This window comes from Bactrocera dorsalis, chromosome 1 (genome assembly GCF_023373825.1).
Source record: "Bactrocera dorsalis isolate Fly_Bdor chromosome 1, ASM2337382v1, whole genome shotgun sequence".
NCBI classification, from domain to species: domain Eukaryota; kingdom Metazoa; phylum Arthropoda; class Insecta; order Diptera; family Tephritidae; genus Bactrocera; species Bactrocera dorsalis.
The window spans coordinates 3,274,486-3,286,819 of NC_064303.1; the positions used below are offsets into that span (position 1 = coordinate 3,274,486).

Sequence of the window (12,334 nt, forward strand, 5' to 3'; positions counted from 1 at the left end):
TTGACTCGCGGCCGAGCAAATTATTCACGCGACCGCCTGGGGGCTTTGAGTTGCGAAGTGAAGTATAAATACACACGAGTTTGGAAATAATGTAGATTGTTAGTTTTCATAAGAGAGTAGAGCTTTACAAATATTACCAAAATCGAGGCAGTTTTGAGAACTTTGAGATTTTATGGAATCAGGAAACGATAGTACTTACGACTATCCAGGATAAGTTATTGTAGGAACTTTGTGTTGGTCCTGTGATATTGTTGCTTTTGTAAGCCTTTTCCAAATAATTTTAAGGAATAGTGCCAAGTCTGCGACCTGATAAAAATTAGGATCCGTCTGTGTGAGGCAGACCCGGGTTCAGGGATTTTTCAAAGCGTTTACCTGATTTCCTCATCAACATTGGTTCAGCTTTACAGTGGTAATAAATGTAGTTCGGGTTTTTAATGTATTCTTCTTAGATTTGCCTGTTATATTTTGGTTATGTTACAAGCTTGAAAGATTAGGGATTCCCAAATTTTAACGAAATTAGAAAAGCTTTTCTAAAAAAATATTTTAGAGAAGCCCTTAGTCGAAATACTGACGATCGACTGCTTGGCTTAAGCCCTTCTAAAGCTCCAAGCTTTGTAGGTATCGACTAGCTTAACTTCCTCGAGTCTTTCTAAAGCTCTAAGCTTTGTAGGTATATAGTGGCTGAAATTACTCAAGCCTTTTCTTTCTTGGCTGAACTTCCTCGAGCAACTGGACCTGCTTCATACTAATCTTACAAGTCAACAGAAACAGACAGGAACAGTTCTAAGCTTTATGGTGCAGCAGAAAGCTTTAAATGAACTTTCAGCAGAGCTTTCAAATGCCTTTCAGTTATTTTGTTTGGTTCATCCATCTTGTTAGTCTAACCTATGCCACATTTGCTAACAAATAGTAACGAAATTTATGCGGCGACAAGGCGAAGGTGTGGCAACATTCAACTTTAACCACAGCAATGAATTGTTGCATACAAAATTTGGCGGCCAACAACAACTAACGAAGCAACAAAATAAGCAACTACAATAAATGCATAACTATATATGTTTATAGCTTCATACCCAGGTACGTGTCTAAAAATCAACATGTACAACTATTGCAGCAACAACAAGCGTCAGTGCCACGCGGCTACAAAACGCAGTCTTCGTTATATATTCATGCAACATTTTGTTTCTTCGCTGCCTTTTCGAAAGGAAATTGAAAGTAGTTTGTGCGCTTTGAGTTGTTGGCACCCAGTCCAGACTCACTGATACAGTAGAAGTTGAAGGTGGAAGGAAGCGCTAGAATGTTGCAAGCTCTATGCACACAAATACGCACCTACGTGATGTTTTTGTTGGTGTTGGAAGATGTTGGTTTCTCGCATTTCACGGCGGTGGCGTGTGAAAAGCCGATAATTGAAATTGTAAAGAGGACAGCTGCGCGCAAATGCAACAAGCATAACAACAACAACTCCAATGATTGTTATACATTTTGAGGCCGCCCAGCAACAACGACAACAAACAATTGTAATAAGCATTATTTAGTTGCTTGAGCTGTCAGTCAAAAGTTACATCTTTCAACGCCTTTACCTTCACCTAGGTGAGGCTGTTGCAACATGATGTGGCACCGACATGTGTGTACGTGAGCGGCTAGCGACCTCTACGCCCTTTCTGTTGAAGGTAATAAAATTTTATCGTCAAAACATGACCGATGTTGGCGATCAAAAACCATCAATATCTGTGAATTTATGTGTAATCGACATTAATTTCACAAGCACTCATACACACTCATGCGCACGTCCATATGACAGCATAGAGCGACAATGCGAGCTGGCTTAGCCATATCTGGATAGCAGATTACAAATAGCACAGAACAATGTAAATCATAACTAGAAAGATAAAAACACAAGGGAAAATATTAACTCAATTTATAATACCCTTCACAGGTGTAATTTTTAATGCACAGAAAGGCATAAGATTTTATTCTGATTTTGATCGGTCAGTTGTATTTCAGCTATATGCTGTAGTGATCCAATCTAACCGATATTTTTGAAGATTGTAGCAATACTTTGGATGATATTCTCTGCACATTTTTTTCACATAGTAGTCCGATCGGAAAAATTTCTTCGGACATTATAGCATGGCTTTTGGTAATAAGCTCTGCCAAATTTCGTGAAGATGCCTTTGACAAATATAGGGTAGTCGAAAAAGTCTTTTCGTATTTATAATCAAACTTCAACTTATTTTTTCATATTTAAAAAGTACAAATATGTACTATTTTGGTAAAAAAATTTTTGCCACTTTTCCGACATTATTCCATCACTGTAAAACTTTTCTGGTTTCTCGACGAAAAACTGCGACAAGTAATTTTCACAGGCTTCTCTTGCAGCCAACTTTACTCCATTAGGGGAGTTCTGCATTGACCGAAACAAATGGTAATCCGATGGTGCAAGGTCATGGCTATATGGTGGATGCATCAAAACTTCCCAGCCAAGCTCTTTTAGTCTTTGCCCAGTCATCAAAGATGTGTGTGGTCTATCGTTGTCCTGATAGAAGTCGAAGCCCTTTCTGTTGATCAGTTCTGGCCGTTTTTTTTCGATTGCTTGCTTCAATCTCATCAGTCGTTGACAGTAAAATGTAGAATAAATCGTTCAATCAGGCTGAAATAGTGGATGATACCTTTCCAATCTCACCAAATACTTAGTATAACTTTTCCAGGCGTCAATCCTAGCATTGCGACGATTAGTTGAGCTTCACCACATTTCGTCTATGATCTTTTTCGCACACTATTGTTGTATTTGATCTAATTTTCGTCTCCTGTTACCGTTATTTGCTTCAGAAATGGTTCGATTTCATTTCGTTTCAGCAAAGAATAATTCGGTCTATTAGATATTCCACAGGCAATTCATGTGGTACCCAAACATCGAGCTTCTTTTTTTAGCCATCCTTTTTTGAATGGTTCAAACCCTTCTGATGATGAATGCTAAGTTCCTTAGCTATGTCGTGGCGGCTTATGTGACGGTCCTGCTCAATCTTTTCCATAATTTCATCGACTTTTTCAACGATAGGTCGACCAGAGCGAGGTGCATCTTTCACATCGAAATTTCCTACACGAACTGATATATAATTTCTTCATTATATGGTATGACACGATGTGAAAAGACTTTTTCGACTATTCAATAAAATAGTTTCCAATACAAGGACTTGAGTTTGTGCGGTATATGATGCCCACGGAGATGTATTTGTTGCCCAAAACCGCCGATTTCAACGAATGAGCAACTTGTTGCGGAAAAAAGAGCGTGAGCAAAACTTCACACCGATATCTCAACAACTGAGAGGTTAGTTCGTGTAGTATATGTATATATACAGACGGATATGACTCCAGTGGTTACGCTGGTACTTTATGTGGTCTCCGATATTTCCTTTTAGGTGTGACAAATATCGTGGGAAACTTAATATGCCCTGTTCAAGGTATAAAAACTTCTATGCGCATACACAAAACCGCACATACATACACATTTATGTATATGTATACATATGTAGCCAGCATCTGCATGTAGAAATAACAAAGGACGTCTATTTCGCTCAAATCACTCAAAAGCGCAACTCAGCGCGTCTCATTTGTAAGGAGGCTGATGGGGCCTGACGGACGCCTCACTTTTCTCTAATGACTAGGCGCGGGTAGTTTTCAACGCTACTATGGTGCGGCTCGTTATAGGCCTGCCGACTGAGCGACGACTGCATGCCTCTCCGTGCGCTTGTCTACAACAGTTGTCGGCCTGCTGGATAGATGGATTGAAATGGATGAATTGTTTTGTCCGTTCTGCTTTATTGCATTTGAGGTTGTGGCGTAAAATCACTACTCTGAAGGTTAGCAGGCATCATAATGTATCAAAATCATTATTGGTAATTATTCATTGTGCATTTTGCATGAGCTGGCGAAAGGACTGAACCTTTGTTTTGTCGTTTTCGCAGGCCTTGTAATAAGCGCTAGCTGTTGCGGTGGCCGTAAGTGGTCACATGGTCATGTAATGGTAGAGTGTTCTGCGGTGGCTGATGAAGCTCAAATTAAGCTTTTGAACTATCGTACGAAGCATCGATTATGCCTAATTTATCGCTATTTCGTTACAATAAATACTTATATTATCGTCTCGTCAGTTAAGTTAGCTATGTATTAGGGATCGTTCGAAAATTTAAAGACTGCTTTACTCATTTGAATTATTTCTGCTTTATTTTGTGAAGTTATTGGTTCTATGGGATAACCATTAATGGGGAACTCTACCGACAAGAACTCATCAAATGAAGCGAGCAATTACCGCAAAGTTCCCTGAATTTGCGACTAGACACGCGTCAATAATTTTCCTTCTTAACAGCCCTCGGCCTCATCTTGCAAGACCAGTTAAATATTATTTGGAAAACAGCTGTTGGGAAATTTTGCCTCAACCGCCTTTTAGCTCTGACCTTGCACCTTCTGACTATCATTTATTCAGTTCAATGCAGAACCCTCTCATTTGAATACAGTTCACATCAGAACTTGGCTTAATTCGTATTTGGTCGCCATGGCGGCGCAGTTCATGATAGGTCATGAATACAAACCCAAAGGAAGTCAGTTTTGAGCAATGTCCAATAAGAACTTTCACGATTGTCGAAAATGAACTTTAGCAAACAGTTCAACAGATCTTATACGTTCCACTCTAGGCCAGAAGGGTCACTCAGTCGCGCAGTGCTTGGTCGTCAACTATAGCTTACTAAGCACATATGAGACCCATAGATCCACTGCCCCAAGCTGCAAGATGACAACGGGGATCCAACTCGTTCCCATTCCGATTTAACCGGAGTAAGGGTGTGTTTTTAGTTTGCTCATCAGTTATGCAGTTCCCGGCAACTTTATGATACTATTATAATAAATTATACATACAGTTCGCGAGCTCTATGCCAGTATTGTCACTGTAAATGCTCACGTCCATGAAAGAAGCTGCACTTCTAAGCTGCAAGTCTACTGCTACTTTAATAGTAGTTACTTCTGCTTGAACTGCATACTACAGTGATCCAATATTATAAAGCTAAGTTTGACTCAGAACTCCTTATAGAAGATTCCCTCCCAAACTTGCCTCCTAGTCTCGACTCATCCATGAAAAAGCTCACCATACTTCTTCTCCAGCGATTTCTCCCTGTCCACATATTCTAAGCTGGTTTATGAGCGGAGAAAGAGCCACTAGGAGCAGCTTCTGCGATGCAGTCGTCTAAGCTTATAGACATGCGGTTGATTGTGGAATGAGTAAGAAGTCTGTCTCTAGGATATGGAGCCACCAGTAGTAGCTTCCGCCCTGCAGTGGTCCAAACTTACAGACATGCGATTGAAGGAGAAGAGAATTTCAGAGTAATGTTTTCACATTGAAATAAGATTACTTGGTTTTTTTAAGAGGATACAAAATTGCTAGAACATAAAATGTTTAAAGAACCTCTCACACCACTTAAAGAGCTTACTTTACGACATTTGTAAGCATAACTAGATCTTCCGAATACAACTACACGCATACATTTATAAGTGTGGTTAATATATGACATTCTAAGAACGCATTTGTCAACCTCAAGAAGTGGTTGCCTTATGGCTGCCGCTCGGCAACTTGCGGGTAACACTGTGTGCGTGAATAAACGGAAATAAATGCATACAAGTGTGTCAACGAGAGACCCATACACACACGCACAAGCCACAATGTATGGAAATTTATTTATACACCATGAATATTTGGCATTTGCTGAGAAGTTAGCTGAGTAACCATGCACCGCACAGTACGCAGTGTGAATTTGTAGCACGTTGCAAGCTGTTTCGCATTGCGTTTTGCTTGGTTGCTTGGGTGAATAATTGTGGAGCGCTTGTCATTGATGCATGGCAGTGGATAAAGCTACGCTTATTCGGAAGGAGCACCAAGAAACGAAGACGATGAATGCGTGCTGAATTTTGAAAACGTGTAAAGGAACGTGATTCCTTAAATAAATATATGTATTAGGGTGGATCTAAAATTTTTTTTTATATTAAAATTTTAAATTTTTTTTTGCCTTAACCGTGAACATATCTTGCGAAATTACAAAAAAAAAAATTGATAAAGGTTAAGCTCGTAATATCAGTTTTAACATTTTAATGATTTAGTGTCACAATAATTTATGAAAAAAGTTAAAAAATTATAAAAATCATCTTTTACGGTTTAAGCTTGGAAATTGATTACGATTAACATTTGAACTCGCCGATTTAGTTTTTTTTTTAGTCCACCCTAATATGCATATATAATATTTTTTCCGTACTGGAATCAGTGCATTTATGAAAGTATCGAGCACTGATTTAAAAAAGGGTTTTTTGGCCCACCCTAATATCTATACATAATATTTTTCTGCACCAGAATCAATGTACTATATTTATTATGGGAAAGTATCTAACTAAAAAATGTTTTGTTTGGGAATCAGTGCATTTATTGTAGGAAAAAAGATTTTTTTTCGGTCCACCCTAATAATCTTATATAATATTTTTTCCGTACCGGAATCAGTGAATTTATTATGGGAAAATATCGAGTACTAAGTTAAAAAAATTTTTTGTTTTGGCTCACCCTAATATCTGAAAATAATATTTTTTCAGTCATTTATTATGGGAAAGTATCGAGCACTGACTTAAAGCGCTTTAAACAGGATATCTGCCAATTTGTTGTTATAGTACATAGAAACACTTACAAATTATAGTCTTGGTATATAAACTCTTTGTGAGCTTTTCTGCACATTTACGCAATCTGCTCGCTTTTCAACGCTTAATTTGGCTGGCAAAACTTGAAGCACCAGCTAACTAACCAAAATACACACGCAGACTTTTGAATATTTGTGAAATTTATTTCAAAGTTATTTTTAACACATTGCTCAAATAAAGCAAATATCTTCAAAGCGTTTTGTGTTACTTTCATTTTCTGAGAAGTTTGTGCACAACAACAACCAGCCGTTGTCCACTTGTTGAAAAGATTCAATCTGCTTGAGGATTTGCTCGTTCTTTTCGGCTTTGAGGATTAGTTTGCACAGTGCTTACAGTAGTTACAACAACACTTATACTCACACTTACATATTTACATGGCGTGCTAGAGAAAGCTTTAACAGCTAGCTGCTGTTTGTTTTAGCTTTTTGGCTCCCTGACTTTGCCTTGCTGGGCTTCGTGTTGACACTGTTGCACAAGCTGGCTGTATTTAAATAATCTCCAGTCATTTCGGAAGTCAATTGTTAGATCTAAGCAGTATTGAGGATTACTGCTTAAGCTCCCGCTGAGTAAGCTAAGGAGATTTGCCGTTGTAGCGATATTTAAGACGCAAGCGTTTTTTTTTATTTAATCCGATGAAGTACTACATAAGTATACTGGTGCAATCTATGACAGTTGAATAAACAGTGAAAATTACGTTGCAATAAGTTCTTATGAAATAGCTCTTCATATCTTTTTCATCTTTATTGACGTATACACAATTTACGTGGTTATTGCCAGGTTTACAACAGCGCGCCAGTCGTTCCTCCTTTTCGCTGTTTGGCGCCAATTGCAGATTCTAATTGTAGCCAGGTCTTTTTTCACCTGGTCTTTCTAACAGAGTAGAGGTCTTTCTCTTCCTCTGTTTCTCCCGGCGGATAATGTGTCTACTCTCAGAGCTGAAGCCCAGGCGGCGGAAGAAGATAATAGAACTAATCATCACTGGGTCAATATGGTGGGCCAATCTTACAAATCTGGAAGGAAGAATAAAAAGTTAATACACGTCTTTTTGTTCTTCCTTCCAGATTTGTAAGATCGGCCCACCATATTCAGATCGATATCTGGAATACCGACCGCGGGATAGATATGACCGAATCGACTCAGCTCGTCAAGATGATCATTTATATAAATGCATATTTTATTGAAGGCTTTTGTCTCTTTTTCTTTGGGAGTGGTTTGTACATGGCGGGTTCCAAACCCAGTGTACAAGTTCGCTAGGTAAGTGGCTTAGAGTTTTGTACATATTTATATAGCCAGCCGCTAAATTCAAGACCGACTGCTACTGCATCTTACTCAAAGGTTGCTTACGTTTCCAGGTTGCGCGGAATATCTGGAATACAGTCGTAATGATGGGAACCGGAATGTCCCTACACATTTTTTTCTTTTTTAACTATTAACAACTGGCAAGCTTTTTCACAGATGGATTGAAATTAAGCGGGGTTTGGAGGTGAAATCTTGTGTCCGAAACTCTCCATCAACTCTAGTTTCAGGCTACTGAACCACCGCCTTTCAAGTAGTGGTGGCTGCCATCTAGATAGCAGAATTGCTTCGAAGTGCGTCTCTCTTCAGAAAAGTGTACATAAATTCTCTCCAATAGCCGAGCGGATATACTGGCTTTGAGCGCCTTAACTGTGCGCACTAAACTAGTCAAGGAATGCAAAACATCTTTGGCAGTAGTATCAAGCTTCTTCCAATTTAGATTTTTATAGATGCCCGGGAACAGTGATAACAGTGATATCGCTAGAAACTTCAAAGATAATGAGCTGGTTAGGGAGGGCAACCAATTTCAGCCCATTGAAAGCAAGTCGGTTTTCTGAAGTAATATTGCGTTCTGGGTCTGGACCAATGGACCTTCATTGAGTTCGCAACGGTTAAAAACCTTATCCGACTGCGAGATCCCTTTGACCCTGCTCTTAGCAAAATCCAGACGCAATTGTAGGTATTGTGACAGACACTCTTTGCTAAAGCTGTATTGAAAAAGCCGAGCTGAAATCATTTTGTCATCTTATCTTCTATTATCGAGCCTAGACGAGTGGATCAGTTCTATAATCTATCCTTTTTGGTAGTTTATCGATACAAGACGAACATTTATCCAATTCAGATCCATCGATTTGTATCAACCCTACGACCTAATTTAATATAATTACTGAATAAGCTAAAGTTCGGATAGAAATATAAAGCTATAAAAAGTAGAATATCACTTGTGGTCAGATTAAATTGGGATGAGAGCAAGTTACCCAAAGGGCTTTTGTTTCACGATTGCGACTGAAAGGTCTACACTTGTTGCTTTTTCCTCTCTTTTACTTCGCTACTTCATATCTGAGCCAAATTTGTTTGTTTGTCTTAAAGATGTTTACCAAGTCCCGTCTGCAGCAAGTCTTCTGGACTGTAATTAACAAATTTCTACGAATAAAGATGGAGAGAGCTAACGGTTAAGGATTTGCCTGGGCGTCAGCGCCATGAGCAAAGAATGGCATACCTCAACAAACAAGTGAATTCTTACCATTATTATAACCCCACTATTGGCACCTACGCCACCACAAAGCCAGCAGTGGTCTGCAACATTTTAAATATAGAGAATAACAAAATAATACAACAATAACACAATGTTGGCTGCACTTGACATTGAATTTACTGCAAGACCATATTGTTTCGGTATTTCGTTTTCTTTTGTTTTTTATATATTTTTCTTTTATATGAATGTATGTGTATGTTTCTTATAAAACATGTTTCCACGTATTTTCACTTGGACTTCTTTACACTTTCTATGCCTTCAATGCGACTCTTTAATGGCGGCCTTTCCTTCTTCCTCGCGCTTTGCCTTCCGACGCGGCTACTTGTTTCGGTTTCGGTCACTCTGGCAGCCATAAAGTACAAACAAATTAAAGTTTTAATTAAATTTACGGCTGCGCGCTTGTTACTAGAAGTTTACTTTACCGAAGTAGCGCCAACATTTTCAATATTTATTGGTTCCATACACGAAGAAACTTTCAGATTTACAGCGTGCTGTAAAAGTAATTGGGCACTTGTAAGGGAAATGGCCAATTAAAGGTTTGTTGCGAAATGAAAATTTATAACTGTTACTTGTGTACCTTCAAATAAAGAGAACAACAAGGAAAGTATTAAAACTAATTGATTTGCGGGGTAAAATTGTTTGATTTGAGAAATTTCATGGGAAAAACTCAAGTCTTTTCGGTTTTTTATTTAAAAGTTATTAAATGAGTGTTACTTTTACTTTTTTCCTTGGTATTTTATATATAAAATATATTTTCTATTATCTATTACTACATTCCGAGAGCTGGCCTCAATCTTTTCCATTATAGAACGCTTTTAACACAAAGAACATCTCGTTCAGACTCTGCGAGAGACCCTGAGAGCGACATTAGCTGGAAGCTCTCTTCGGCATTAGAGAACTTTAGTTAGATAAGTCGGAAAAACCGTACGGTTGCTTAGATAATTCTATAGTTTTATAAAAATACAGGATTTTGTCCGGAAAGTAACAGGAATGAGTCGACTTAAACAAATTTATTGAAGTAATCGTTAAATTCTTTAAAAACTTTCAAAATAGGGTCCTTCTGCGTCGTTGCAGCGCTGCCAGCGCGAATTCCAAGTGTGGAAGGTGTCACGGAAGGCAATCTCCGGAATAGCCTTGACAGCCGAGGTTAGATCTCCTCTGTCGTCTCAAAATGCTTGCCTTTCATCTGCCTTTTTAGGCAAGGAAGCGAAAAAAAGTCCGAGGGCCACACCTGCGGAAGCGTTGGGATGCCGGCCTTAGTTAGGTAGCTGTTCACAAGGCTACGGTGTGAGCCTTGCATACTTGCCAATTTTTAACAAGTCACTTGATCTAATAGATCATATATGTAACAATTTTAAGTAACAAAAACGGTACTACTGTTAAGAAAAAACCAACCCAGTTTTATTTTGAATTAAAATATACATAGTATACAAGTACATTGACTTTAAAAACTATTAAACTCACTTCCACTTATAGAGGGTTTATAACTCAAAATAATTCCACAGCTTAATCCAAAGTTGCCACTTTTCATCGTCGTCACTTTCGTTGTATTGCTGATGTAAACTCACCAAGCCAGCGTCCAACACCCGCTCCTCTGCCGTTAGTGTTGCAATGAAATCATCAAAGGCCTCGCCAAGGAAAAAATTAAATCTTTGCAACTCAAATGCCAGCTGCCTATGCTCCTTCACATCGCTCACTAATTTAATATTCGTTTGAGAAATTAATTCGCCGATTATGTTGGTCGCGGCGCGTACTTCAAGTGGATCTAACGGCTCATTGATTAAATTTATATTTTCAATTTTATCCAAAGCTTTTTTCAAAGCAGTGATTTTGTTGTTATCCGCAACACTATGCTCTGAATCAGCTTGCAAGTCAGCTAAAATAACTTTAATTGCCTCATAAGAAAATTGCGCAAAATGCTTTTCAAAATCCAACAACACCTTATGGCGTGCGGTTAAATCGAGTTTACCACTACCGGAGAGATCATTACCGCCTGTGCTGATTACTGCTTGTGCCTCCTCGATTTGCACAGGTACAGCTGAGCTGGTAACGATCAGCTGAAAAGAAGTGAGCTTACTTTTAATTTGGGATATTTATCAGTCTACATATTTCTTCTAAAATATTCATGTAAATAAATAAAATAAATTTCTGAAAATTTTTATATGCATATTATTTACCTGCACCATGATGAAGGATAACGATAAAGTCACACCGAAGAATTTCGTCATCGTTACTCTGTTGCAGTCGCTCGGTCTCACTCACTGTTAAACTTAAGTAGATAAGTGACTCAAACGCTGTCAATACACTTCATTTTATAGCAACTTGTCTTAAATTTTAATGCGTTTTCATTTAATTGGCTTCGATAATTAGCTGTTAAATTCTTAATAAACAAGTAGAGTATTTCCAACGAAAGTGCTTGTTTACTTAATGAGACGCCATTGGGTTCAATACAATATATATTTACGCTTTTATTGTTTTTCTACATAATATGATTGAAGATTCAATAAATTAACTATGACGTATGGTGTGGGTTTATTGGTATTACGTGGTGCTATGGAAATATTTTGTAATTTCAATTCCATTCATTACTCCCAACTATTTCAGTAATTGTTATTGAATATGACTTTGCATTGTGATTGTAATTGTATTTGCATGTGTATTTGTTTTTGTAGATTGTATTTATACGTTAGCTTGTAGTTATTTAGTTTGTAGTTTGCACTTTGTAGTTTTGTAGTTTTGTAGCTTGTAGTTTGTAATTGGAAGTTTGTAGATTGTAGTTTTGTAGTTTGCAGTTTGTAGTTCGTAGTTTGTAGTTTTGTAGTTTGTAGTTTTGTATTTAGTAGTTTGTAGTTTTTTAGTTTGTAGTTAGTAGTTTGCAGTTTGTAGTTTCGTTGTTTGTAGTTTCGTAGTTAGTAGTTTGTAGTTTTGTAGTTTGTAGTTTGTATCTGTATATGTAAGGATTTGATAGTCAGAACACTACAAAGCAGAGGTAAGTATACAAATTTATATTTCTGAGTTTTGTAAAATTATGTAGGAAAAGATAAAGTGTAATTTAGAATA

General features: G+C 37.8%; 1 protein-coding gene across 1 annotated transcript; it reads right to left on the bottom strand.

The window, feature by feature from the left end:
• Positions 1-10,674: 10,674 nt before the first annotated feature.
• Positions 10,675-11,558, bottom strand: LOC105232367 (uncharacterized). The gene is made up of 2 exons (XM_011214029.4): positions 11,452-11,558; positions 10,675-11,331 (listed from the first exon to the last, which is right to left on the bottom strand). Exons 1-2 carry the CDS (start codon positions 11,500-11,502, stop codon positions 10,756-10,758), a joined length of 627 nt encoding a protein of 208 aa, XP_011212331.2. The 5' UTR covers positions 11,503-11,558; the 3' UTR covers positions 10,675-10,755.
• Between the last annotated feature and the right edge of the window lie 776 nt (positions 11,559-12,334).

Bases quoted from the DNA above. Each gene is read 5' to 3' on its own strand.
- LOC105232367 (XM_011214029.4), bottom strand. From the start codon at position 11,502: ATGACGAAATTCTTCGGTGTGACTTTATCGTTATCCTTCATCATGGTG. The intron at 11,332-11,451 runs GTAAATAATATG...ACTTCTTTTCAG, and splicing joins TATCCTTCATCATGGTGCAG to CTGATCGTTACCAGCTCAGC.